We start from the raw sequence: 27257 nt of genomic DNA on the forward strand, positions 1-27257 counted from the left end.
ATGAGACAATCAGTAAATCCAACCATCCCAAAGATAAGAAGAGAGAGTGAGGCACAGAGTCTAATAAGCGCCTCTGAGTGAGAGTAGGATGATCCTCTCCACTTCACTCGAAGTTAACAATGGAAAAATTCTATGTTTTATACTAAATGAATATTATTAATTTCATTTCAAATGGAGAAAACCCTTGTCGAGGATAAAGAGTCATATTTGTTTACTCGTGGCTATTAGGGCATGCTAGCCTCCAAAGCTGCTTTACATTCTCCACTGTCCTTGGGTTGTATGATATTTTGTCGCTTGGAGGACAATTTTCCCACTCCCAAGATCGAGGATGACACGCGCTGTAAGCTATTTTGCTTTGTGTTACCTTGTTCCAGGTAAAGCAGTCAACATTTCAGATTCAAAGTTCATAACTAGTAATTGGTTGCAAAAGAAATGTTGGGTTACAGAAGAATAGAACAGATACATTTGGAGATTCTTTAATATGATATCAATCAAGTGCTTATAAACCATTCAATTGGTGAGTTATGGAGGACAGATGACGGTGGTTTTCAAGCCCCCTACCTGATTCTTTTGCATCGGCTAAACACGCCCAGTTCCATCTTCAACGATATACAGAAGCCTAGTTACTTCTAATTATACTCGAGCCAAGCAGGCCTTGATGGAAGTTACCCGCTATTGTTGTAAAGGTGCAAGGACTTGAATCATATCTGGACTATTTTAAGCATCTTCAAATGCAGGAGATGTGTATTTAGAAATGGCTGCATCAATCCTTTCTTTGTCTCTGGTTGCAAATGCTTCCAACAGGACCCCGCCTTTATAGAAGTGAAAGAGGGGCACAGACTGCATCAGTTTATATAAAGTCTCAGTGGATCATGAAGTATGGAAAAGGAACAAGTTGATCAATAGTAGCTCATGATACACGTTAAAAATGGTACTCTGTATTTTACCTTGATTCTAAGTCGTTCAGCAACTTCGGATTGTTCATCATACTCATCGATTACCTGCAGTACATATCATAGCAAGTTCTTATTTTGAGTCGATAAAAGATAATTGACACAATGACCAAGAATGGCCAAAAGCCATAAAGTTAAATATCAGTTGATGAACTTTTCCCTCTTCTTTCAGAGGTTGTCCGGTGGGGCTTGGGGCAATGCTTAGAAGTTTCATACATTTTATCAGCCCATCAAGCCGAGTTCAACTAGCATACTCACATTGTGCTTTAAGAAGATTACAGCAGCTTCTTTATCTCCAGATCCCCTGCATAATTTTGCAAACCCTTGCTCTATGTACTTGCAGCTTCCACAAGAAGGACGATAAAAATCTACCACAACTAAAGAATCTGCTCCTTTGGCCTTTTCAATAATTTTGGAGAATTCCTCATCAGTCTTAAATTCTTTAACACATTCAACAGGACAGAGCTCATCATCTTCATCAGATAATTCCCCCTGATTATCATTAGCCCCTCTGACTCTTTCAGTTCGGAAAGTGTCCAAAGCTTTGATGGTAGATGGGATCTTTGCCCTAATAAGACATAATCTAACGTCACTTCTCTCATGAAGAAAGCTGGGAACTATACAAGGAACTCTAGAATCAATCTGTCCATTTAGGTTCTTTCCAGAACCAAAATATGCTTTACAATGAAAATATTTTTGCCTCTGCATGACAACATAGATCAAACCCCAAGCTCCACTATATGCAATCAAACTGAAGACCCAAGATAAAAAATCTTCAAAATATCACTAAAATAGATGCTTCAATCTATATCTTCAGCCCAGACCTGAATTTCATTTTAATTTATTGCCTGTGTGATGTAAAAGATGATAAGCATCAATATAAGAGAAAATTCCATAAGCATTATAGCATCGGACTAGTAAAGAAACAGGGTAAATTACAAATTACCTCCCTGCAGTCAGGGACAATTATTAATTACATCCACACTTTATGAAAACTTTCACTAGATCTTCATGCGTTTTATAGTAAAATGAAATTCATACTATCAGTTCTACTTGTTGATTTCTCTACAAGATCCACACGTTTTAGTCAAAATATGGAATTAAGCCCTCATTGGGCCATCAATGAGATTTAAAGTTTCAAAGTAAAAAGAAGCAGAAAAGCTACAAATTTGGATTCAGAAGCAAAATAATTCTATTTCTGTCCATTCTAAGGAACAGCCTTTTGCTACATTTCATTTTTCGACAGATGGATGTCATGTCATGTAGGATAATCCCAAAATTAAAAAAATTAATTCATTTATTTACTCCAAACCACTCAGATAGGGAGGTAAATTTCAGTCTTTCCTAGAAATCACACAAGATTTATGACTAGCCTATAAATAGAGAAAAAAAACTATACAGCAATGCAGACTATAGATAAATGTTTCTTTCTATAATATTTCCTTCTCTACAGAGCCACGCACCAGATCTCACAAATCTTCCATTAGTGATTAAAAATCTGCATAATGAAGTCCGCAATTTGTTTCCTTTTCCCTAAAATAGCATGGTGACATAATGTTCAAGAAGCAGCAACTTGCAGCTCCAAGAAAGCTTGCAATTTGTTTCCTTTCCCAAAAGTTTTACTGAGCCCCATATATATTTTTTGTTGAATTCATACAGATCTTTGGATCATAACCAACCACTTGACATGAAATAGTCGCTCAATTTACTCTCTGCAAAAGCTTTGGCTCACATGAGATACCTTTCTTTGATATATTAATATTGAGTAGTTTGCCTTTAACGAGGCCGTGTTCAACCTAAATCAATTTTTCAAACACATGATGCTCCTTTAGCATTAGCGTAATTCAAGAACAACCAACTCGTAGATTGACTAAACAAAACGACCAAAGACCCAGTTCATTCTAAATTCTCAGGACGCCTTCAAGCCTGGCCAATGAAACATTCAATCACAGATTCACATTTAACAAACAATACTAAAAGTTGCCCAGAAAAAAAAAAAGAAAAAAACATTACTCAAAGTAATAAGAACAACTACAAGACAGACAATCACAGGTGTCATATTCACTCGGTTTTATGCATGCTTAATGTATAGTCAGAATCACAACTACAATATATGTATCTGATCAACAGAGTCAGTAACTCGTAGACGGGTTCAGTGCTTACCTCCGGCAGTTGGGGGAAGCGCGCGCTTTGGGATAGCTGCTGAAGAAAACCACCAGTGAAAAGAGGACACCGCACTACCATATCCACTATGCATTTTATATCCTCGACCAACTGCTATATATCTAATTTTTATTTACTCCTGAAAATGAAAATTTGGGTGTGAAAGATCGCTTACTTACTAAAGTGGGTTTATTATTTTAAAAATAATTTTTTACATGAATTTTTTATTTATCTATTTTTTTAAAAAAATGCGTTAGACTTACATATTTATGACCGTAAATATTGATTTAAAAAAATGACTACAAATATCATTTTTCTGAAAAATTTTATGTTGGTTTTTACTTAATAATGCTAAATATAACTCTAGAATATGCAAAAATTTCACTATTTTTAGAAACTAGTAGGATCTATATTTAAAAAGTGAGTTTTTTTTTTTAATTTAAATCTAATATTTATTTATACTTTTTTAAGAAAAATGCACGGAAATTATACATTTTAGAACTGCAGGAATCATTTTTCTCACTTAAATGGGTATTATTCAGTTTCCCTCGACGCAAGATTTTGAGGCGTTGGGTTATATTTAAGGATAAAAAATGTAAATGTTTTTGTGTCAAACAGTTTTATGCACTTTATGAACAATAATAAAAAAAAAAATTAATGAAAAATAATGATAGAATATTGAATAATAGTGAATAATAGATAAAAATTAATAATAAAATAATAAATAGTAGCCCAATCTAGCCTTTAGAGAAAAACACAAGAATACTTAAAGAAGAATAAATAAAATACAGGAGAATTAATCTCACATTTCCGAAAATCTTAACACATGCCAATCATTTTCAAACATCACATTCACTTGTTACCTATGTTGAGAGTGATATTTTTATACTATTACTGCTAAAGCTACTATAAATTGTTTTCACGATATATAAATTTAACCAGGATAAGGGTTAGTTTGGATATTAAGAATATTTTAGAATATTTAAGAATAGTAATAAAATAGTTTGTAAATAGTAGTCAAATAATTTGAAATAAGATATTTTATTAGATTTTGGAAAAGAATAGAGAAAAAGTTGAATAAAAATATTATAAAGTTAAAAATTGTTTGAATATAATTTTTTAATAATATATTTTCTTAAATTTGAAAAAATTGTGTTATTTTTTGTATTTTGTTTGAAAATTTGAGAAATTTGTAATGATTAGATGAAAAAGTTAAATATTTTAAATTAAAAAATATTTGATGCTTGAATGATATTTGGAAATTAAATATTTGAAAATATCTGAGAATACCTAAGAACAGTTGTGTTCTAATTTTCTAAATGGGCACAAGTACCATATGTTGTAAAAAAAGCTGACAAACAAGCAAAAGCAAATACAAACAAATCAATCACACGACACAAAACTAACGTGGTTTAACAACGAGTCTACATCCATAAAACTGCAGAGGATTTTATTATACTAAAGAATCACAAAATACATTTTGGGATGAAATCTTATTGTTCAGAACACTCAGGACATACTAAATTGTTCATTAAGTATACATTTATAGTGTCACATGGCGAAAATCTAATTTTCACTTTTCTGCGTTATTCGCTTGAGCGGATTGTCGAGCACACCTCGAGCAAAATGTATGTCTAATGTTCGCTGAGCTACTTGTCAAGCAAAACTCGAGCAAATTCTCTGCCTCAGCTTCGCTCGAGTCACTTATCATGTGAACATCGAACAAACTTCTTTTTAGAGCCTTTTTCTGACTGCGAATGGTGCCAAAAAATCACAATCCATCATTCTCATGTCGGGTCATCAAATTTGTCTGACACACAAACAAAACCAAGCTCTACAAACCCAACAATGTGTTGGATGATCTTGAGCATCTCTCAACCCCAAAAGCTAACTCAAGGAGTGAGGTTTTTTCCCATACTTATAAACTGACAACAACCACTTCTATAGCCCAGGTGGGACAACCCAAACACAATATTAGTTGTGGCTAAGGTTTTTTTGGATGTGAAGGACAGCTTGGTCTAGTCCTTCCCGTCGTAGTCAAACACTTAGGGCTTGTTTGAAAATAGATTTTATCTAAAATTCTTATCTTATCTCATCTCATATTCTTCCTAAACATAATTCAAATACAAACATTCTCAAACCAATCATTACAAAATTTTCAAACTAATCATTACAATTTTCTCAAACTTTCAAACAAAAAATAAAAAAACATTTCAGATTTTTCAAATTTCCAAATAAAAATAATATTGTAAAACTATATTTTAACAATATTTAAACTTTATAATATTTTTTATTCAATTTTTTCTCTCACATTTTTCAAAACTCAAAAAAACTCAACTCACTATTCAAAAACAAATACTCAATTCAAACTATTTCATACTATTCACAAACTATCTTACTATTATTCACAAAATTCTCATTTTATCTCACTCTTCAAAAGAGCCCTAGTGAGCCAAAGTGTCAAGCCACTCATGGTGGTGGCTGCCACCATTGCTACAATTGCTTTTTTTTTTTTTTTTCTTTCATAAATTTGTTTTTTTTATTTATTTATTATATCAAAATAAATTTTTTTGTACTATTCATCATTCCTCAAACATATTAAAGCCTCATCTTAAAGAGATTTTACAACTACTCACATATATTTCTTTACTTTTATGAACTTATCTTACATCTAAAATGCACTTAATGTAAGATAACAAACAATAAAATTAGAATTTTTTACATTTAATAAGACAAATATGTCAATATTAATCATGTTAAGATAATAAGTTTGAGATAAGTCACTAATAATAGTGATTCAGCCCTTTCTAAACCTTTCTCCTCTTTCTCGGAAAGAAAACTCCTTCCTCTCCAATATTTTTGAATTAAAAATCTAGATTGTCTTTCTATTTATTTAATTTTCTGCATTTTTCTTGTAGGTCGAAAATATCATATCTATCACTTTTTGGCCACCCATGTTATGCACAATTTTACATATTCTAACATCAACATTAATAATCGGTTTTTTGATATTCTATGATCTACGATAATAAAATAGTAACAGTTAAAAAACGTATTTTTATCCATCACAGATCGATGAAGAATTTGACCTGACTATGAGAAAAGTATAACCCTAGCCTCACAAGTGTCTCCCAATGGGCAAAGGTACAATAATGTTGTAGGTGAGAACCCTTAACTCCTCAGTACTATTTATAGATTTCTGGCCATCAAAAAATCTAGAGACTTTGTGTCCCACTGTAATTAGATATAGAGTTAATCTTATCTCATTGTGACTGATCAATTAAGTGATAAGTATTGAGCTATTCTAAACCTATTAGGATATGGGTGTGTGTGACATAGAATTTAAATAAAACTCTTACAGAGTCATCATACTCACACACAACAATATCGAGACAGATAGCAAAATAAATACAAAAGTATTGGAATCAAGAACACACACACGACACAGAATTTAAAGTGGTTTGGCAATGTGCCTACGTCCATAGAGTTGCAGGAAATTTTATTCCAAAAGAGATTATAGTCACACAGTGAGTTACAAAAGCACATCTCTACTCACACAATCTCAACTCTCTCTCTAGGGCTTTTTCTCTCACAATATGCTGTTACACTTTGCCTCTCTTTGTTCTCTCTAAAGCTGCTGAAATTCGTACATAAGAGTTAAGGATATTACATATTTATAGAAAACGGTGCTGGAAATCCTAACTGGAAAAAACTAGATTCTTCGCTCGAGCGAACATAGAACATTGGCTCGAGTGGTCTGTCGAGCACTACTTGAGCAAACACTAAGGTTAGTGCTTCACTCGAGCCCAGCATCCAGTGAACCGAACAATTTGTTTGATCTTCGCTCGAGTCCACTGTCAAGCACACATCAAACAAACTCACAGGTTGAGCTTTGCTCGAGCAACAGTCGAGTCGTAAATTAAAATATTATATGTTAAAGAGTAACAATAGTTCTAGGGGCAACAGGGGTTGTGTCCCCGCCACATCCCCACATGACGTGGCATATGCCACATCATCTTTTTTTTTTAATTAAAAAATACGAAGAAAGCGGGAAATGAAATGAAACAGGTCTCATTTTCGTGTGAAAGCTACTGGATCCCGAGCTTCAAGCTCTCCTCGTCTGGTCTGTGGTCATCTTTTTTTCTCCTCGTCTCATTTTTGTGCAAGAGCTACTGATTTTCAGCCACTAGTAAATCCATTTTCGTCGGCTGTTGCGGTCGCCGTGTCGTCGTGGGTGAGAGAGCCTGTGGTGCCGTTCATCTTCATGGGGGAGAGAGCGACTTCAGCATCAAAGGTATATTATCCAAACGAAGTAGCTAGATCCAGTAGGTAGATCTGCTAAAATCTCAAAAATGACTCTACATTGAACTGTAAATATCATGTGAGTTGATCCCAGTGAGAGGAGACCCACGTTTGTTTGCTGTCATTTTGTATAGATATTGCATGGAAAAATTATTGGATTTGAAGGTAGCATCTTGTTTTTAGTTCAGATTTTCATTTTTTTTTTCTTTATTATGGTTTGTGTACTTACGTTGGCCGATCTGGAACAAAAAGAGCTAGCTTCAGCAATACTGGGTTTTTGTGGCGGAGTGAAATCTCGTGGCTGACTGCGTCCAATGCCTACATGCAATGGCCATGTGATGGTTATTTGCATGGTGGTAATGTCGCTAGGGGTTAAGAAGGCAGGTTGTTCCAGTTCCACGTACACTTCGTCCTCCTTCGTTGCGGGACGTAAAAATAAGGCTTTGAAGTGGTGCATCCTCTAGATTGTGGCCGTGCGTGGCTGAGGGAAAGTGTTTAGTACCTATTCAATTTGCTCTGTTCTTAGTTGTGAAAACAGGGGATGGTTGGGGAGTGAGCGGAGACGGGTGGTACTAGGCTGTCCATGGAGGCTATGCCAAGTGTGTGTGCGTGTGTGTGTGTTTTTCTCCCTATGAGCCACAGCAGCCGAGTCTTCATCAACGTGGGTCTTCGATGCCGTTGGCTAAAGGTGGTTGTCGTAGTTTAGTGGTGCTGCGGCTTGGAGCAGTAGCGGTAAGAGGATCAAAGGAGATGTGGAGATCCAGAAGCTCAGAGGAGACACAGAGAAGGAGAAGATCAGAGGAGACGAACTTGACAAAGATGGAGATGGAGAAGATCAGTTTCAGTCCACGGGCTCAGGAACTGACTTTCGATGGGGAATATCAGTTTTAGAGGAGGAAGGATATGAAGAGATCATTTGGATTTCCAAGTGAGCAACGGGCTCAGGAATCATTCCATTATTTCAAATGAAACGAACCGTTTCATTAACCCTCTAGCTACAGCACGGTTACGCACCAGTTTTCCAAGTCAGTTGTATTCAATATTTTTTTAAAGAGTAATGATACTCACACAACATATTTCATAATATATTTCATAATATATGTTGTAAAATGAAGATATTTTAGTAAAATGATATTATTTTTACAAGTTAATTTATAAAAAAAAAATTTAAATATTATTATATAAAATATTATAAAAAGTTACGTGTATTTATATTTCTCACTTAGTTTTGTGCAAACTATTTATGTACGTCAGCTACAAATTACGACTCATAGAGATGCGTGCCCCAATCCTTTAATTAATTCGTCAGCTCAACCAACTCTCGCATCATCGTCGACTGTCTCTCTACCAATATCATACAACTCCGTTCCGTAGCATTGAATTTAGTTTCGTGTCCCGGCAGGCACATTCAATCGAACAGCTTGCGAGCGAGCGATAGTTGGGGAGGGTAGACCTAAGCCATGGTGGAGTCCAGCAGCAAGCAGCTCAAGTCCGACGCCTTGATGGACCAAATGAAGCTACACCTGGCCTCCGATGCCGGCAAAGAGCTCACTAAGAAGATCAACCTCGTTTATCAGATCAATATCGCTCCTAAGGTACCCACACACACGCACGACCTCGTTTATCAGATCAATATCGTCTCTTTCACATATATACACGGACACCCCATCTGAATCTGATCCAGGCTTTCTGTTGGCTCTCGGATTGTAGAAAATCGGATTCGATGAGGTAGCGTATGTCGTTGATCTGAAGAAGGGGGAGGTCAGCAAAGGTTAGGGGCTTCTAGATTTCTGTTCTTAATTTCTTTTTGTTTCTATATTCTACTTCTGTTGAATTAATAAAAACATCATACATTGATTGTCATGCGTATAGCTTTCTGTCATTGAATTGCACCATCGTCAGCATGATCACGATCTCGGAAATTATGTAAATTTGATTGCAGCGATTACAAATGGTATTGAAACTTGAAAGAAAAAAGTGTAATTCCACGGCAACTAGAACACTTTTCTGTGTCATCCCCGTCTAGGCCCCTTCGGACAGGTGCCACAGCGGAAAGAGTGGTACTTTTTGCTTCCCAAAAGGGGAAAAAACACTTTCATGTGTAATTTGTCGCGGTAATTGAACCAGATTGGGTAGTAAGAGTTGCTTACTCTTGATAATAACCAGTGCACTTTGGGGTTTTCTGTGTACAAGGAATAATGAGAGTTGCTGAGAATTTACGATACGTTTGAATGAGGTGCTCAAGGATCTTCTTTTTATTAACATCTTAATAACATAGGCGGAAGATTTGGGGATGGAACTGAATGATGTTGCTCGTGCTAATTATATGCCCTATACTTGCCCATAAGCTTTACATGGAATTGTAAACCGTAGAAATTAGCGTTCAATTATTACCAGAACAATTCAAAAGGCACATACAGAGTATACTTTTTTGGGGTTATGCGACATTCATCATTATGTTTTCTTGAATTATAGGTTCTTATGAAGGAGGAAAGCCTGATGCAACGTTTTCCTTCAAGGATGAGGATTTTGTTAAGGTTGCCTTGGGGAAAATGAATCCTCAAATTGCTTTCATGAGGTGTGGTCTCTCGTGCCTCATTCTAAATCTATTTTCTATCACTTCCCCTCGATTGTGTTTATGTATTTACAAAGTTTTGTGAAAATTAATGAATACAGAGGTGCAATGAAGATTAAGGGCAGTCTGAGTGCAGCACAGAAATTCACACCCGATATTTTCCCCAAGCCTTCGAAGATGTGAGCAGATATGTTTGGGAGTTACTTACATTTGGGTTATTTCCATTATCTCTATGAATTGGTAGAGCTTTAGACTGATATTTCAAACTTTTGTTGGGAGAGGAGAGAAGTCTGAAGTCTTATATAATAAACTGTCTTTAATCATTGCCTAGTTTTCTTATGTAATATGATGTGCATATGGAGGCTTTTTAGTCCAGATGATGGACCTTGAAATATAAATTCGCCTGAATTTCTTTCCCACCTATTTTAGATATGCATGGTCCTCTGATTGATTCCATCTGTTGCGGCATAAACTGCAATACAGCTTTTTAAGTGTTCAACCTTTGCTAACCCTTAGGGTTGGCTCAAGTGGTAAAAGCCTTGGTTATGGTGGTATGTTTCTCTAGGTCTACGTTTCGAACCCTCTTGGGTGCAAACAAATTTTAGAGATCGTCGGACTGGGGGAACTTTCCCTTGAATTATCTGAGGTACATTTTTAGAAAACTCCTTGCCCAAGGCCTGTGCACCATTGGAATTAGTCGGGATTTTGTTTTCGGACACCTAGTGCCAATAAAAAAAAGTGTTAAATCTTTGCTCCCAAAATAATTTATTGTAATGATTATAGTTTTGTCAACAATTGGATTAGTTTCTTATTCATGTCTCACACAAGTGCAAGTTATCACATATTTTTCTTAGTCCTGAATCCCTCCTTCAGGAGATATGATTCCATTGTCGGTTCTCGGATCACCTTGCTTCTTTCGTCCTGAATTATTATATGTTTAAAGTATGCAAGTATCATGGCTAGAAATCCATTTTTAGTTCATGCTATTTTACTCTGGAATGTTACTTTAACGATACTCGTCCACTGATGGCTGTCTTATCAATGGACCCCTTGAGGCATGATTATTTTGTCTCATTAGCCATCCCTTCGAATCGGTAGTTGTTAGGTGTCGGTTATGACAATTCCTCGCCCAAACAAGTGGGTGTTTTCCAGATGAGATAGGCAATCAAGTGGGTGTTAGATTTGGATATTAAGTTGAAATAAAAGTAAAAGAGTTAAATAAAATATTATTAAAATATTAATTTTAATATTATTATTATTTTAGTATTTGAAAAAGTTGAATTGTTTATTGTATTTTATGTAAAAATTTCTTCATTTTGTGCTTCCCTAAAAAAAAAAATTGAGTAAGTTTGGTAATAGTTTTAGGTTTGGATAACGGTACAATTACACATTTACTATTGCTTTACTATCTAGTTATTTTTTTTTCTTTTTATTATTTGAATATAGATTAAAAATCTCAAAATATGACCATCTTGCATAAATTAGAAGAAAATAAATTCAATTAACCAATGTTATCATGTAATTTAATTAAAAATAAATTTAATTTTATAAAAATTGTCATTCTTTTGCTATTTGAGTCAATTTTTATAAAATTGAATTTATTTTGAATTAAATTACATGATTACACTGGTTGATTGAATTTATTTTCTTTTAAATTATGTAAGAGGGTTATTGTTTTGATATTTTTAATCTAAACTCAAAGAGCAAAAAGGAAAAAAAATAGCTGTGTAGTAAAACAATATTAAATGAGGTGTAAGCGTATCATTACCTTTTAGGTTTTTCCAAAATTTTATTTTATCCTTTTTTAATTTTTTTTTTTTTTTTGTTAAAAAATTTCATGTTAGTTTTCTTTTAGTTATTTAATTTTGGTTTGGAAATTGTTATTACTTTTTCATTAAACTTTTGGACTTGTTTTTAAGTTATCGTAGTTAGAGTCCTACTCCTTAAAAAAATATAGACATACAATATTTTTTTATAATAATTTATTCAACTATATTTTAAATGAGCTGTATTTTTTAAAATAATTTATAAAAATAATATTATTTTACATAAATACCTTTATTTTAAAACATGATTGTAAAAAAAAAAATTGTGCGTGTATCGTTAGTTGAAGGGTAAGTGGCGAAGAAAGTTGAATTTAGGAAGCAAATTGTACCAAGTTAAAGTTTAGAAGAATATAGAAATAAAGAGGAAAAAATGCAATTCAACCGAAATCTTTTAAATGTAATTACTTCAATGTTAGTTGCAAACTTTGAGAATGATCAAAGCCTAACTGAACTTTTACAAGCCTTCTCAAAATTTGGCTGGCAGGTTTTTTTTTTTTTTTAAGAAAGAGACGAAGGTCACATGTCCATGAGTGATCCAATCTCAATTTTATTAAAAAATCTCACTTGTGGCGGATGAAAACCGTGGTAACAAACCGAACATTTGTGATTTACAAATAATAAAAAAAAAACCATCCCAAATATCAAACTAAAACACACCAATAAACCAAAACCAAATAACAAGGCCTATAAATTAAAAACGAACATTAGGCAAACCCAATTTTTCCAGTCTCAAAGACCCTTTAAGAAATCTCAGACAACCATCCACATTATTCCAGATAGACGTGCATCCCTCTGCCCCTAGCTTAGTAAGATAATCTGCCGATGAATTTCCTTCACGATAAATATGCTTGACTTCCACCTCCAAATTCCCCAACAACATTTGTATCTCTTCCCAAAAATTTTCCAAATACCAAACTGTACATCTTTTATTTCTAAGCCAATTTACAACCAATAAAGAATCTATTTCTATGTCACTGTGATAAATACCAAGAGAATGAGTAAGACACAAACCATGAAGAAGGGCCATTAGTTCACCCTTATTATTATTTCTTGTACCTAGATGAATTGCGAAAGGCCACCTGCAATTGGCTCAAAGAATTTCGAATGACTCCCCCTGCCCCCATCATACCCGGATTTCCAAGAGAGCTTCCATCAACATTTAGTTTAAAACGACCTGCCACAGGCGGCATCCATCTCACTAGTTTCGACGTTTTACATTAAACCAATTTAATCGGCAACTTGAAAGCCAACAAAATTGCCTCATATGCAGCTTGCAACCCAACACCTCCCTTCAGCTTTTCCCCTAACCAACCCACCCAAAATTTAATTTTTTCCCATGTCGACCTTACCGACTCCTTACATTTTCCATCTTTGCTTTGCATCTCCTATTCCAAAGACACAAAATAAGAATGCAAGGAAGGATACCAACCAAAGACCCAGTTTGAGAATATTTTTTCGCTTTAAGGAACCAACTTTCTACACGAACCCTCCATCCACTACCACACATAGAGCTCATTCATACCAACAGAAAGAGAAGCCCGCAACCACAACTCTTCCGCAAACTCCTCAACTGCCAAAACATGGTTTAAATCTTCATACTCACCTGAAGAGCAATAGTTGCATCTCGAAACAATTGGAATACCCAGTTTATGAACATTATCATCAACACTCAAGGCATTATGAAAAGCCTTCCACACCATAACAGAATTTTTTTTTTTTTGGCAAATAAGGATGCCATACCCAATGAGCCCATGTCACTTTTGGTACTCGGAACCGAACATGACTCCAAACACTTTTGGTAGAAAATTTACCATCCACAGTATCAATCCAGATTAGAATATCATTTCCATTTTTATTGCTTCCCAAGCTATTCACCACAGCCAAAGCATTATTAGGACCCATCAACCTAGCAATACATTCAACATCCCAGCCAACCTCCAATTTACAATCTTTAACAATAATATTTGGCATAGGGACATTATGATAATGATTTATTAAAGGACCCTCATCCGACCATTTGTTATATCAAAAAGATATATTACCATCTCTAACCTTCCATCTAGAAAGATTAAAAACCAAAGGTACACACTTCATGATCATACGCCAATTCCTAGAGCCCTTATTCGCATCCACGAGCGAAACATGATTATGGTTAATATATTTGGCTTGAAAAAAATTAGCCCATAGAGAATCCTCCTGAAGCAATTTCCAGGCGAACTTTACATGAAGAGAATGTTGAATTTCATCCAATCTTTTAATACCCAAATCCCCTTCCACCTCTAGGAGACAAAGCTTATCCCATGCTCACCAACTTCTTTTTTCCTTTCCTTCCGTTGAACCCCAAAAAATTTTTCTAAAGCAAGCATTTAAACAACTGAGCACTACCTTTGGAATTTGGACAGTACATAACAAGTCGATAGGTATATTTGACAAAACATGTTTTATCAAAATTAAACGGGCACCTTGTGAAAGCAGCTTAGATTGCCACCCATCCACTCTTTGATGAACCCGCATCACTAAATCGTCCAAATGGACCACTTTAAGCTTGCCGGAAATAATAGGGACACCCAGGTACCGAAATGGACAAGCACCCTCTTTAAAACCTGTAGAAAGCAAAATAGCACGACTGCTAGCAGGGGTAATATACTTAGAGAAAATGAGTGAAGATTTCTCCACACTTACCACCTGTACCGACCATGTCTCATAGGTATGAAAAACTCTCAAAATGTTACGGAGAGACCTAAGATTTCCACTTGTGAAGAGAACAATATCATCAACATAAAGGAGATGAGAAATACATGGGGGGAAAGTGGATCTCATTGTCGTAAACCACGATCACCTTTGAAAAAATCTTTAGAAACTCCATTCATCACCACCGAGAACCAAGGCGAAATAATACAATTACAAATCAATAATTCTATATCTTTCTCCAAATTTAAGTAGTTATTGTTCATCTCTAAACTATTATGTTCATCTTCCTTCTCTCGTTTTTCAATTCTTTACTTTCCTTTTTTTTTTTCTCTGTGTTTCCAATAGTGCTTTTTTTTATCATGAATATGAAAGCTAGAGTCCTACAAATTGTGCTGAAGTAGAAAAGTCCAACTAAAGAAGACTTGTATGCTTGCAAATGCTCGTGGATATGTTTATGAAAATTTGTAAATAAAGTCATAATATACAATATAAATAATTTATTTTGCAAAATATAAAAAAAAATTAAAAAAAAATCATTAAAATATATTATATTATATTTTTATTTTTATTTTAAGATAACTAGTTCAATATAGATTAATCTCTTTAAAAATTTTGATTTTAATCAAAATCTCAAATTTTAGTCAAAATTTATAATTGATTGCCAATGCTCTCACAGAATTCAAAAACAGTCTTGTCTACGACTTTGTTATAAAAAGAGTGAGAAAATTTCAGAAATCCTTTCATCCAAAGGTCACTACAAAGATGAAAGATCTCTGCACATCTGACATCCAACGGCTTCAAGGATTTGGGATAAGTGGGCCCATGTTATCGTGTTATTTTCTTACATGGATGGTAGTCATAACTCATACGTACTTGGAAATACCTCCAGACTCCAGTCTTTGTAGTTGTTGATACAGAACGAGAAAAAAGTAGACAGTAAAATGGCTCTTGCAGGGGGAAGAGGATTCCTCATTCAGCCCTACTTTTCTTCATCCTTTGTTTGTAAGAACATTATTAATAAGCCCTCATTTGGTGTAAAGAACACATTTTGGCCTGCTAGATTAGGACCCACTTCACGTGTCACCCGAACCGTGGTTCGAGCTCAGCTGCGCCCTACATGGCTACCCGGGCTTGACCCTCCACCCTACCTTGATGGAAGGTGAGCCATTTCATGATAGTTTTCAGTTTTGTTGCTTCTTGACTAAATGTTTGTTCGAATGGTTTTGATGTTGTTGTTGTTGTTGTTGTTTCTCACCTTTAGTCTACCCGGAGATTATGGGTTTGACCCACTTGGGCTTGGAGAGGATCCGCAAAGCTTGAAATGGTATGTGCAGGCAGAGCTGGTTCATGCTCGCTTTGCCATGCTCGGAGTTGCTGGAATTCTTTTTACTGATGTGAGTAATTCCAAATCTTCATCCCTTGTCACCAAAATTAATTGTAAAAAGGGTCCTGATTTTGTGGCCTAATGTACTCAATATTATAAAGGACAAAATGAGCTTTGCAGTTCAACCCAGAACTAGCCCATTCCATTTTATCATCTGAATTCTGAATAAAAATGGGATTTTGAATCTGACTGCATGGATTGTAGTAGAAATCTTCATGTTTATGTCATCATCTACTTTACAATAAAAATAACTTTATAATTTAATATACTGCATCAATCCACATCAGTTTGTAGATTTACTTTTATATAATCTCATTGTAGCTAGTGTATTTCTCTTATTTGAAATTCCAAACTTTGAGAAATGTCCTTTTTGTTTGCATTGAGAGCAACATTATTAACCTTAAGGAACTAACTTGTGACTCTGATCCCAATATAAAAGGACCAATACAGATTTTTTGGGTCTTCAAACAGTAGGAATAGATCGCTTAGATCGTGGGTTTTTAGAACATTTCATCTCATCATAGAGGTGGGATGAGACACAAAATTATCATCTCATCTCATCTCATCTCATCATTACACCTTTTTAAATCTTCATATAAAATATAATAAACAATTCAACTTTTTCAAATCTAAATTCAAAATTTTCAAATCCCAAAATAATAATAATATTAAAATATAATATTTTAAACTTTCAAACAAAACACAAAATTCTTATCTCACTCCCCAAACCTACCTTCTGTGAGTTGTCTGTGTTAGGACAAGAACTTTAGGCATTTAAGTTAGGACAGAAACTTTAGGAACTTCAAACTTATGCAAGTAATTCGATTTCAGTTCAAACCTTCTGGGCATTTGAAGAGTGTTCCATTACATGGCAGTCTTTTGTAAGGTTTATAATAAGAACCACCATACCCTTCTCCAGAAAACTTCTATCAGGTAGTTTAATTTTTGTTGTCATTTTCTAATATATGTTATACTTTTTTACAGTTACTGCGTGTGACAGGAATCATCAATCTACCACTTTGGTACGATGCAGGTGCAGTAAAATTCAAGTTTGCCAACACAGGAACTTTGTTCATTGTCCAACTAATCTTGATGGGGTACAACCTCCACCAATATCGACCATTGAATTGATGAATTTCCTACATATTTTTTGCTTTCCTCTGTGGTAAAAACCTTGCTTAGTGATAAATGATAATCAAAGAATGTTTTTGCTTTTGTGTCCATGATGTTGAAAATCTTCTGCAACTATCTTCATGGTAATATTTACTTATTTTTCCTGCTGCTTCGTTTTTGCACAGCTTTGCTGAAACTAAGAGGTACATGGATTTTGTTAGTCCCGGATCTCAAGCTGAGGGACCTTTTCTTGGGATGGAAGCAGCACTAGAAGGCTTAGAACCTGGGTAATTTTCCCAAGAAAATTGCAAATTAGTATCTATGACAATCACTCCAAAAGCTAAAGTTCTGGTGCTTTTGCCAAACAGATACCCTGGTGGTCCTTTGCTAAATCCTCTTGGTTTGGCTAAAGACATAAAAAACGCCGGTGACTGGAAACTGAAAGAGATTAAAAATGGTATGGCTTTTGCTCATTTTTTCTTGCATATTGTCTTTCCTTTTTCTTAGGTCATTTCTTATTTTCTATGGCTTTTGTATTTCATTTCAGGACGTCTTGCAATGGTAGCCATGCTCGGATTCTTTGTGCAAGCTTATGTGACTCATGTAGGACCAATTGATAACCTTGTGGAACACCTCTCAAATCCATGGCACACAACTATAATTCAGAACCTTTCTCACCCTGCCTCTTAAAAGTGTAAATCTGAAGAAAAATATTCTAGTCACAAAGTGATTACACAAAAGCAATATCACAAACTGGTGTGTCTTGATGTGATTTGTCAGATTGTAAAGTTATTTTTATTGTAATGTAGATCTGACGGTTCACATGAAACTAGGTTAGTTTGTAAAATTACTTTTGTGTAATCCTTCTATAAGTCTAGTACTCAAATCCGAATCCAACTTGGTCTCTCAACATTGCATATGTACTTTGACAATATATTTTTGTGGGAAATTGTTGGGCTGGTGAACAAGCTCACAGCTTTCTTTCATTGAGCATGAAAAAATAAATAAATTTGTCCTATTTTGTGAATTATATATAATATATATGTAATTATTTAAAATATTTTTAATGTTTTCTATCTTTATAACTACAACAGATGTTGTTGGAAAACTATGTTTGTAGGTAGAATATAACTTCATATAGCTTCTCACGATGCCTTGGATATATTCTCATAAATTGTACAAACAAAAATTGTAAAACTTGAACTAAATTGTACAATTAATCTAAATTATTAAAAAAAAAACTAAATTATCTTTCTACAAGCTGAAGAATAGTAATGAATAGCAAATGACCTAGCTTCCAAAATTAATCAGTTGGAGTTCAAGATTGAAAGTCACAATTGAGTTTAGGCCTCGTTTGAATGGTAAGATGAAATGAGATGATTTTAGATAAAAATTAAAAATTAAATAAAATATTATTATAATATTATTTTTTTACTATTATTATTGTTTTGAGATTTAAAAAATTTGAATTGTTTATTATATTTTGTGTAAAAATTAAAAAAAATTATAATGATAAGACAAGATAAGATAAAACCGTTTCTATATCTAAACGGGATCTAAGTGAAAAACATTTTGTAGTTAGATGAAACCGTTTCTGCAATGATGAGAAAGTTGGAGTACTTTTACCATCTATCTCTATCCATTTTGTTGCCCACTAAATGAAAAACATCAAAGCTCTTTAATGCATTTGAAATAAGCAGAAAGTAACATCAGTTTATCTTTTCAATCCATAAGAAAAATATACAAAACCATTTAAATAAGAAAAATACAATCACGCTTTCTCAAAAAAAAAAAAAAACAGACTCATAAGGGTAGCTCACAAAACGCTCGAACTCTTTCTTACACCTTTTAACAGGAGTTGATTCTTGGATTCTTGGGCATGAAAAACTTAAACATTACATTAAAGCAATGAAAATGTCTTTCCCCATTAAAAAAAAAAAAAAAAAGCAACAAAACAGACTTATTACATCCTAAAAATTCCCCAGCCATATCATCCTTTTGGCAAGTACAAATATAATCGAATCTGACTTATAATACATAAAAAAATCCCAACATGTACATTTTTTTTTTTAAATCTTAAATATTATTATCATAATTATATTTTACTAGCTTTCCATCATACCAAGTCCAACACTAGGGATCACTGTGAGAGAAACGGCAAAGCAAAAAAGAAATGGTATGCTAATAATGCCACAAAAGCAAAAGACTATACTTACATACTGTTTTCAGAGATGAATTATGTTGGCTTGGGTGTACGTGACTTACTTCTGGCCAAAAACATAAGAATCCGAGGAAACAGTGGTCTCTTCTTTCTCCTTCCAACCCTCCCTTCTGTGGATAACTCACTTTCAGAGTTATACCCACGCATATGTGCCTGTGGGCTAGATGCACCATGAGTAGGGAGTACGGCATCGGGTGCCACCTCAAAATTGTGTGATTCTTTTATCCCCTCGAAACTTTTCCTCGGGCTTTTAACCGGATTTACTACTTGAGCAGACTCGCTAGCCTTCCGTCGCTGTTCATGTTCAGCCCTCCATTTTCTTAACTCCTGTTCTACACCTAACTTCCCTTCCTTGGCCCTCTCAGCCTTGTCCATCGCAGATCTCAGTGCTTCCTTTCGAGCAGCCATCTCCTCATTCACTTGTTTTAACCTTTCTAAGCTTTGTAACTCAGATTCCTTGGCTGCTTCGATTTGGGAAATTGCAGTTGCCACCCTCACGTTGGCCTGCTCCTCTGCCTCGTGGGCACATTTGCTGAGCTCATAGTACTCTTCAAGAGAAAGCGTTACATTCCTAGGTGAATCAACATCATTGGTGCTTCTAGCTGATTCACTCTCTTCTAGTGCTTTTATTGCTGCTATGGCCAGCTTCTCTGAAGCCTTGGCAGCTTCTATCTCCTTTTGAGCTGCAAGTAATCTACTCTCCACAGTACTTGCTCCAGCCTTTGCTTGTTCCGCTTCTTCCTCTGCCTTGCGCAGCACTTCGCGAGCCGCTTGAGCAAGTGACTTGGCCTGATCAGCCTCTTGGGCTGCTTGCTGTAATTGTTTGGGCAACTCCACCATCTTTTCTCTAGCTTCTTTCTCCTTCATCTGAACTAGAGCTATTTCAGACCTCGTCCTGTCTAGCTCAGCTTCAAGAGATGCAACTGCAACTGATGCCATTCCTTCTCTTTGCCTAATGGTGACAAGAGTGGATTTCTCTGTTTCAAGCTCCGACTTCAATGATGTAGCAGCCACCTTCAAGCAATTTACTTCATAAGTTGCTTTCTCTATGTTGATCTTCACTTCATCAAGTTCTTTCTTTGCAGAAGCAACTGCTGCTCGTATATTACTATGAGTTTTATTTCCTGGTTCCTCTAGCTCACTATGTGAGTGTAGCTCAGCATGGTGAGCAACATCAATATGTGCGTGTCCTTCGTCAGTTTCCTCCTTCAATTTTGATTCCATATAAGATGCTAGTTCAGCTTTCAAATCAAGTAGCAAGGCTGAGGCAGTGTCAAGTTTTGACTTGAGTTCTTTTGCTGATAAAATTTGCTGATTAAGTCTCTGAAGCTCCTCTTCTGCCTGCTTTAACTCCTTCTCCCAATAGAGAGAATCCTGCTCTCTGGCCATGGCTGCTCCTATTCTTTGTTCCTCTGCTTCCAAATGGGCCACATGTGCAGACTCTAATGACTCCTTTGTGGCAATAAGCTCAATAGTCAGTTCTTCCACGGTCTTCTCAACTTCCTTTGATGCGGCAACAGCCTCCTCAGCTTCCTTCACAGCTACGTCTTTATCAGCCACCAAAGAAGCATATTCCTTATGCAGTGCTTCCAACTCTTCTTTTACAGATTTTAGCTCCACAATTGCAGTTGTATGCCTGGCTTTAGCCACTTCAAGCTGTGCCTTGGCTGCAACACTGGCCTCATCAGCAATTCCTTGCTCCATCTCTTTCACCCTGAGCATGGCAAGTTCCGAGTCTTGTTTTGCTTGATGCTCCTCTGTTTGTGCCCTCTCGAGGTTGAGCTTTAGTTCTTCTATGAGTCTCTTAGTACTGTCCAACTCCTTTAGCACTTGCACTTTTGCCTCCTCAGCTATCTCTGATCGTCTCTTATGATCAGGAATCTCCTCCTGTACTTTCTCAAGTTCTTGTTCTACATGCTTGCGCCTCTGCACAGCCAGAGAAACATTCATTTACAGCAAAACATACCACAAGCTTCACTTGGAGGCAAAATCCACAATGCCATAAAATCTTCACAAGCAAATCAGAAAATATCTAATGAAGAAAACATCAGGTATTCCAGGAAAATGTTCAAAAAACAAGTTGTCAGGAGAAAAACCAGAAGCAGCAGCAAGCAGCAAATCAGAAATTCCTAATCAAACTGAAAAAAGCTTACATAATATAGAAACTAAACTTGTGCAGCCTTATTAAATGAAAAAGCAATTGCTCTCAGGCTAAATAGAGTTTGACATCAAAGTTTTCAATCGGGCATCTCTAAGGGAGATTGACTTGCATTTCCTCTACCATAGATACTGAAATAGCACCAACAATACAACCTCCTGCAATTGCCACTACAAAATTATTACCACTGGATTTGCCACTAGCCATAACCATGAAAACCACATCAAGAAATCAAATACTTTTTTCCAAACGTACCATCTACTGTATAATAATCTCCGAAAATACTTTGGGTATGACTTTGTAGCAACAGAAACAAAACAAGGTAAGTATGAGGCCAATCATAAAACAAAGCTCAAGCAAGTTGGTGCTTAAGGGTGTCATCATATTTAACACTCAAAAGATTAACTAACTACACAATGGATATACCTCCACAGTTTGGATTCTATGGGCTTTCCAATCAACAATTCCTCCAAATTTGGAAACAGCTTCTTTGACAGATTCAAAAGGTGCCGTTGTATCAATATTGCCTCTGTTTACATCTACCTGTTTAACATATTCAGAAGGAACAATTGTTGCTGGTTTCTTAATGGCAGTATCAGCAACCTTTGCACGGGGCCAAAGAAGCTCGTCAGATGCTGCTGCATGATCCACATTTTCAGATTCCCTTACCTCAGGAGAGGAATGCTCGTCATATACTTCATGGTCCTGATTTTCGGATTTCCTTACCTCAGGAGAGAAAGCAGAAGCCAAATTCACATCACCCACTTGAATATGAGCAGTGTCAATAGAAGAACTGTCTTGAGCTTGCTGCTCATCAGGAGAATCTATTAGCCCTCCACTTGTAGAATCTTCTGTCACTTTAGCCCCTTGGTCTGTCTCTACTTTATCAGTTTTATCTGTTAAGCTTGAAGCTGAAGTGTCTGCTGGAGTTGGCCGATCTTCTCCCAGAGTTGGAACATCAGATGCATCTTGTTCAGTTTCTGAAGACTGACTGTTGGCTTCTGCTTTTCCATTGGTAACTGGATTAGCTTCAACGTGAGAATGACAATCATCCTGCGAAGTTGAGGATTGTAGAGGCATCTCTTGTGCAGTTTTCACATCATGAGGAGGCTTCACTTCATCCATACCTACAAAGTGTAAGGAAAGCTGAAAGGGTATCTGACATCCACATAAACAGAAATCAAATTAGCAAATATGAGCATATAAATTATTACAAGAAATTCATCACCTAGTTCATGGAATTCTTGAAAGTAGATATCTTGGACATATATGGCCACAGATGGAGCTAAAAGAATATTTAGCTAAAACAAGTCAGTGGCTAGGATTATTGGAGGATGAAACTCCTTAAGTGGCAAGTTTGAATTCAAATTTCAATTAGGTGGCCATAAGGTTGATTTGTTTTTTTTTCTTTTTCCCCTTTCTCTGTGCATGTATCATTCCTCATCATAGATAACGTGTTTTGAAAATACTTCATCATCATATATGTCAAGCTGGAGAAATTGGGAATGGGATATAAGTTGCATCCAAGTGCGTTGAAAATTGACATTGTTTACTGATCAGTTAAGGAAGTCAGGCCTTGCAGAAATCATATTGAATTTTTTTTTTTTTTTTTAAATGTGAGGCAAAGAGAGATTAGAAAGAAACTGAAGCAGGGTTGAGGTCAGGAAACACGTAATGGGAGATAGGTTCTCAGAAATGATTTAAAAAGGGATTCCAACTAGTAACCAGAGTACAGTGAATTAGACAAGAATCAAAGGCAGATATTAGAAAATAAATGGGCAGAGGGTGAAGAGCAACATTGCAATTCATAAAAAAGGATATTGAGGAATTGTCAATACATAAAATCATAATTATTGACCCAGGCCTTTAGAAAGCTGGTTACCATTTCTACATCATAAATACCGAACCATTCAAATAAACATTGAACATGATTAGTGAAACTTTCATTCTCACAAATACATAAAAGCTAATAAAAAGATACATAGCACTTAGGGAACAAGTAAGCAACAGCAAAACTAAAGGGGAAAAAAAAAATACTTTCATTACTGCTCTTTGATATAGGGCCTAGGGTAAATTAGGCCGTGTGTGCTGCCTATCAGCTTCCTGAATTTGTTACTGAATGAATAAAATTGAATTTTCTGGGATTCATAGCCACTTTAACAATATCACAAATCTTTCTAGCAGTCCAACCAGAGGAGATAGTGTTTCAATCACGCAAGTATTAGATGCTTCTATTACATGCATAAATTTGTTTGAGCAACTCCTTGTCACATGCAATTGCATATCAACTAGTACCTTGAAAGGCCAAATAAAATGTAATTATACTTTCTCCTTTCCAAGGAAAAGTTATCTGCTATAACCATTAAAGTAATGTCGAGATGAAAGATCCTTTCTAAATTTTTGAAACTGTACCAGCTTAGAAAGAGCATAAATTTTCCAAATTTTGCATTCTATCTTTGGAATTTATTAACCATGCTACCATAAAATAAAAACATCAAAAAGGATTCCCCAAATACGTCGGTGTACATCTCATTGATTACGTCAAGCTTTTCAAATGCAGTAATTCCCGCATCTATAAATCCCATAGGAACAACAATCAACCTTACCGTGAACCATATCCTATAAACTTCCAACCGAAATCAAAGAATTAATGCGTGTTTTTAAATTTGTCAAACACGCACAAACTATTGATTTGCCTTTATATAAACAATATAAGCATGTACAAATAAAGAAAAAAAAATCAAAATTCCTAAAAACAAAATTGGACTAATATTTATCCCATTTTATCATGTACACGTGAAGTTATTATTTCAACTTCAACGCTCTTTACGAACATTGTTCGGAAAGAGCGAAAAAAGAAAGTGGAAGGAAAATCCCTCAATCAAAACCGAGCATACATAGAAAATTCATTTCAAAAGCATGCTTCGAACATGCATATAAATCAGAAGTTCAAACAAACCAGAAAACTGCATCACTAGCCGGCAAAAACACCAACTTACCTGCGGAATTCCTCAAATAGAAATCCTATGCAAATCGACGCCGGGACTTCAGCTTCCTAAGCACCAATCAAGATTTTTAAGCACTAAACGTTGAAAATTAATCAAAATCAAGCTAATTGCAGAGTAAAGACGCTGAATTTGAACCATTAATAACTGGAAAAATAAAAAAATAAAAAAATAAAAAAAGAAAAAGAAAAAGCAGACGGAAAAAGAAGAAAAAAAAGGGTACCTGGAGAGACGAGAAAGAGAGAGAAATGGAGAAGTGAAACCGAATGGACGATGAAGAAGATAAGTATATGAAGGAATGAAGGCTATTTTATATAATTAGCATATACCGCTGAAAAATTAAGGTTGGATTTTTTTGCAGCTAAAAATAGGAATGCAGGAGCCCATAATCCATTACCAACTCCCTGGAAAAAATAATCAGCTCGCTCTCTCTCTCTCTCTCTCTATTATTATTATTATTATTATTATTTGAAAAGGAAAAAGGAAAAGGAAAACAACAAAGAGAAACGAAAGTTTTGCTTTTTATATTCACTCTGTCACTGTTGTTTTTACCGTGACATATGAAGCTTTGTGGGTTTTGTTTTTAATAAAAAAATTAGTTATTTATTGAAAAGTGTTACAATTTATTATATATATTATACAATTTAACGTATCACATCAAATTACGTCAGTTTATAAATTTATTTATATAAAATAAATTTATGACTAAAGCATTTGTTTTCATTTTTTATTTTTTTAAGAGAATCTTAGCAAACAAAAGATAGTTTTAGTTTTGAGTTGAGCCAAATCTCATCAAGATTTTACCGAATTTATCTAAATTTTGATATTTAATGTGAGATAAAATATAGCAAAATGAAATAATAAAAATAATACTTAGTCGAAAAACTCCATAAAAATAATAAATATGAAAATATTTTTTTTTCATAAAATTGTTCAATTAAATAAAGTTTAAAAATTGATATAGATTGTTATAATATATTAGATTGTAAAATTTATTTTACTGTAAAGTAAATTTAAAATCTCATATTATTATTTACAAAATATCTGAGATCATCTCACTACTTAAATACAATCTAAGTCTCTAATGAATTAGTAACTTAAAAAGAATAAAAAAATCCAATAAAATATTCAATAGACAATGACATATTAATTAGTCTTTTCTTTGTTATCAAAAAAAAAAAAATTAGTCTTTTCTTTTGTTTTCAAATATTTTCATGTTCTATGATTCCATCCAAAGTTGCAGCATTTTTATTTTATTTTTTTGATTTTTTGTATTTTTTTTAAATCTGTCAGAATAAATAATATAAGCAAAGCAATTTCACAAAAATTAGAGATAAAAATAATAAAGGCCAGCTCATGGAGTACAGAGCCCCAAGTGGCCCCTTAAGCAAAGAAATTTCTACCGAAATAAATCAAGTCAACGCCTCAAAGCGCGTGAAAAGTCCTCCCACATGAAAAGACTATTATGCCCATGTCATTCAAGTTTTATTAGTCAAGACACAGGTGTTGAATGAGTGTCCAACTTAGTAAAAACGGTATGTTATGGCAATGGCGCAAGATATCGGTACGTGGAATTAGTAGAATTCCCGACAAAGCGCAAACGGTCAAAACGGTGAGAACTGGCATGACGCATTAAATGACGGAAGTACCCCCTTCCCATCAATTTCCCGTTTGTGAGTGGGGTCCAGATGCTATTACACACCACCGACCGACGTGTTGGACAAATCGGAGCCGTTAAAAAGGGCTTTGGGATTGGAAATGGATCGGAAAGATTTGTGAGTAGAATCATCCATTTTTTAAGAAGCCGAGGGCTTGGGATTCGTGGATGACACATTGTATTTTAAAAAGAAAAATATTTGTCATTGGTTATTATTTATTATTAAATATTTTATATTTTATAAAAAATATTTTTACATTTTATAAAAAAAAATTATAAATATAAAGTGTGAAAATGAATAATAATTAACATATGAAAGTTTTTAAAAAAAATAGTATTCAATTTATTCACGTTGAAAAAATTCTCATTTTTTTTCTTTTACAAAATTTTATTTTATTTTTCTTAAATTATATCATTTTTTTAAAATGCATTTTAAATTATGTGAATTTCGATTTTGCATATCAAATAACCCTTAATTTACGTCCCTCTGTCCAAATAAATATAAACCTTAAAACCACCAATTGCATTATTTAAAATAACTTCGATATATTATATAAATATCAAATAACACAATGCATAAAAATAACAATAAAATAAATATCAACTCACCGTAGAATACATATCACCCCTTTTGATAGCTAGATTGGGATTTACGCATCGTTCATTTTCATAAAAAAAATTTATACCATCTTATTTTATCTAACTATTATATATTTTAAAAATTTTCATATAAAATAAAATAAACAATTTAATTTTTTCAAATCTCAAAACAAAAATAATATTAAAAAAATATATTCTAACAATATTTTATTTAACCTTCAATTTTTATTTCAATTTATATCATCTGCGAAAACAAACGAAACATTAAGTTGTGTTTAATTGTTGAATTCATCTCAATCTAATTGTTAATGAGATTCACTACTTTTTCAATTTTCATAAAAAATTTAAACTCATCTTAACTTATTTTATATATTTAGACACATATCTCAACTTATTTACATTCAAATATATCTCAATCAAACTCACAAAATATTATTATTCATAGATCAACTCAGATTATCTAAAATCATCTCAATATCCAAACCGACTAAGTGTTTAAGAACTTGAACTCTAGCTTTTATAGTGGAAGAGCAATAAATATATAAAGTAGATCTTATAATATTTATGATTATCCAAATAAATTTATCATACATTATTAAATATTCAATA

At 34.4% G+C, this 27257-nt stretch overlaps 4 protein-coding genes across 7 annotated transcripts; 2 read left to right on the top strand and 2 right to left on the bottom strand.

Annotated features, from left to right (window-relative positions):
• Positions 1 to 389: 389 nt before the first annotated feature.
• Positions 390 to 3199, bottom strand: LOC108979540 (thioredoxin-like 4, chloroplastic). The gene is made up of 4 exons (XM_018950233.2): positions 3117 to 3199; positions 1212 to 1801; positions 948 to 1001; positions 390 to 840 (listed from the first exon to the last, which is right to left on the bottom strand). The coding sequence occupies exons 2-4, from the start codon at positions 1659 to 1661 to the stop codon at positions 718 to 720; spliced, it is 627 nt and encodes a 208-aa protein (XP_018805778.1). The 5' UTR covers positions 1662 to 1801; positions 3117 to 3199; the 3' UTR covers positions 390 to 717.
• A 5458-nt stretch (positions 3200 to 8657) lies between these two features.
• Positions 8658 to 10416, top strand: LOC108979542 (peroxisomal multifunctional enzyme A). Its single transcript, XM_018950237.2, has 4 exons — positions 8658 to 9013; positions 9129 to 9189; positions 9894 to 9996; positions 10095 to 10416. Exons 1-4 carry the CDS (start codon positions 8879 to 8881, stop codon positions 10174 to 10176), a joined length of 381 nt encoding a protein of 126 aa, XP_018805782.1. The 5' UTR covers positions 8658 to 8878; the 3' UTR covers positions 10177 to 10416.
• A 4978-nt stretch (positions 10417 to 15394) lies between these two features.
• On the top strand, positions 15395 to 17904 carry LOC108979543 (photosystem I chlorophyll a/b-binding protein 5, chloroplastic). The gene is made up of 6 exons (XM_018950238.2): positions 15395 to 15669; positions 15772 to 15904; positions 16879 to 16991; positions 17193 to 17294; positions 17376 to 17464; positions 17555 to 17904. The coding sequence occupies exons 1-6, from the start codon at positions 15452 to 15454 to the stop codon at positions 17695 to 17697; spliced, it is 798 nt and encodes a 265-aa protein (XP_018805783.1). The 5' UTR covers positions 15395 to 15451; the 3' UTR covers positions 17698 to 17904.
• Positions 17905 to 19166: 1262 nt separating this feature from the next.
• On the bottom strand, positions 19167 to 24824 carry LOC108979554 (protein WEAK CHLOROPLAST MOVEMENT UNDER BLUE LIGHT 1-like). 4 transcript variants are annotated; one of them, XM_018950253.2, is made up of 4 exons: positions 24615 to 24824; positions 24386 to 24441; positions 21813 to 22513; positions 19167 to 21154 (listed from the first exon to the last, which is right to left on the bottom strand). In XM_018950253.2, exons 3-4 carry the CDS (start codon positions 22509 to 22511, stop codon positions 19244 to 19246), a joined length of 2610 nt encoding a protein of 869 aa, XP_018805798.1. In that variant the 5' UTR covers positions 22512 to 22513; positions 24386 to 24441; positions 24615 to 24824; the 3' UTR covers positions 19167 to 19243. The 4 variants fall into 4 exon arrangements, with proteins under 4 accessions (XP_018805798.1, XP_018805796.1, XP_018805800.1 ...); XM_018950251.2 differs by having other exon boundaries at positions 21813 to 22544; XM_018950255.2 differs by having other exon boundaries at positions 24386 to 24468.
• Positions 24825 to 27257: the final 2433 nt, after the last annotated feature.

This window comes from Juglans regia, chromosome 15, assembly GCF_001411555.2.
Source record: "Juglans regia cultivar Chandler chromosome 15, Walnut 2.0, whole genome shotgun sequence".
Lineage (NCBI taxonomy): Eukaryota > Viridiplantae > Streptophyta > Magnoliopsida > Fagales > Juglandaceae > Juglans > Juglans regia.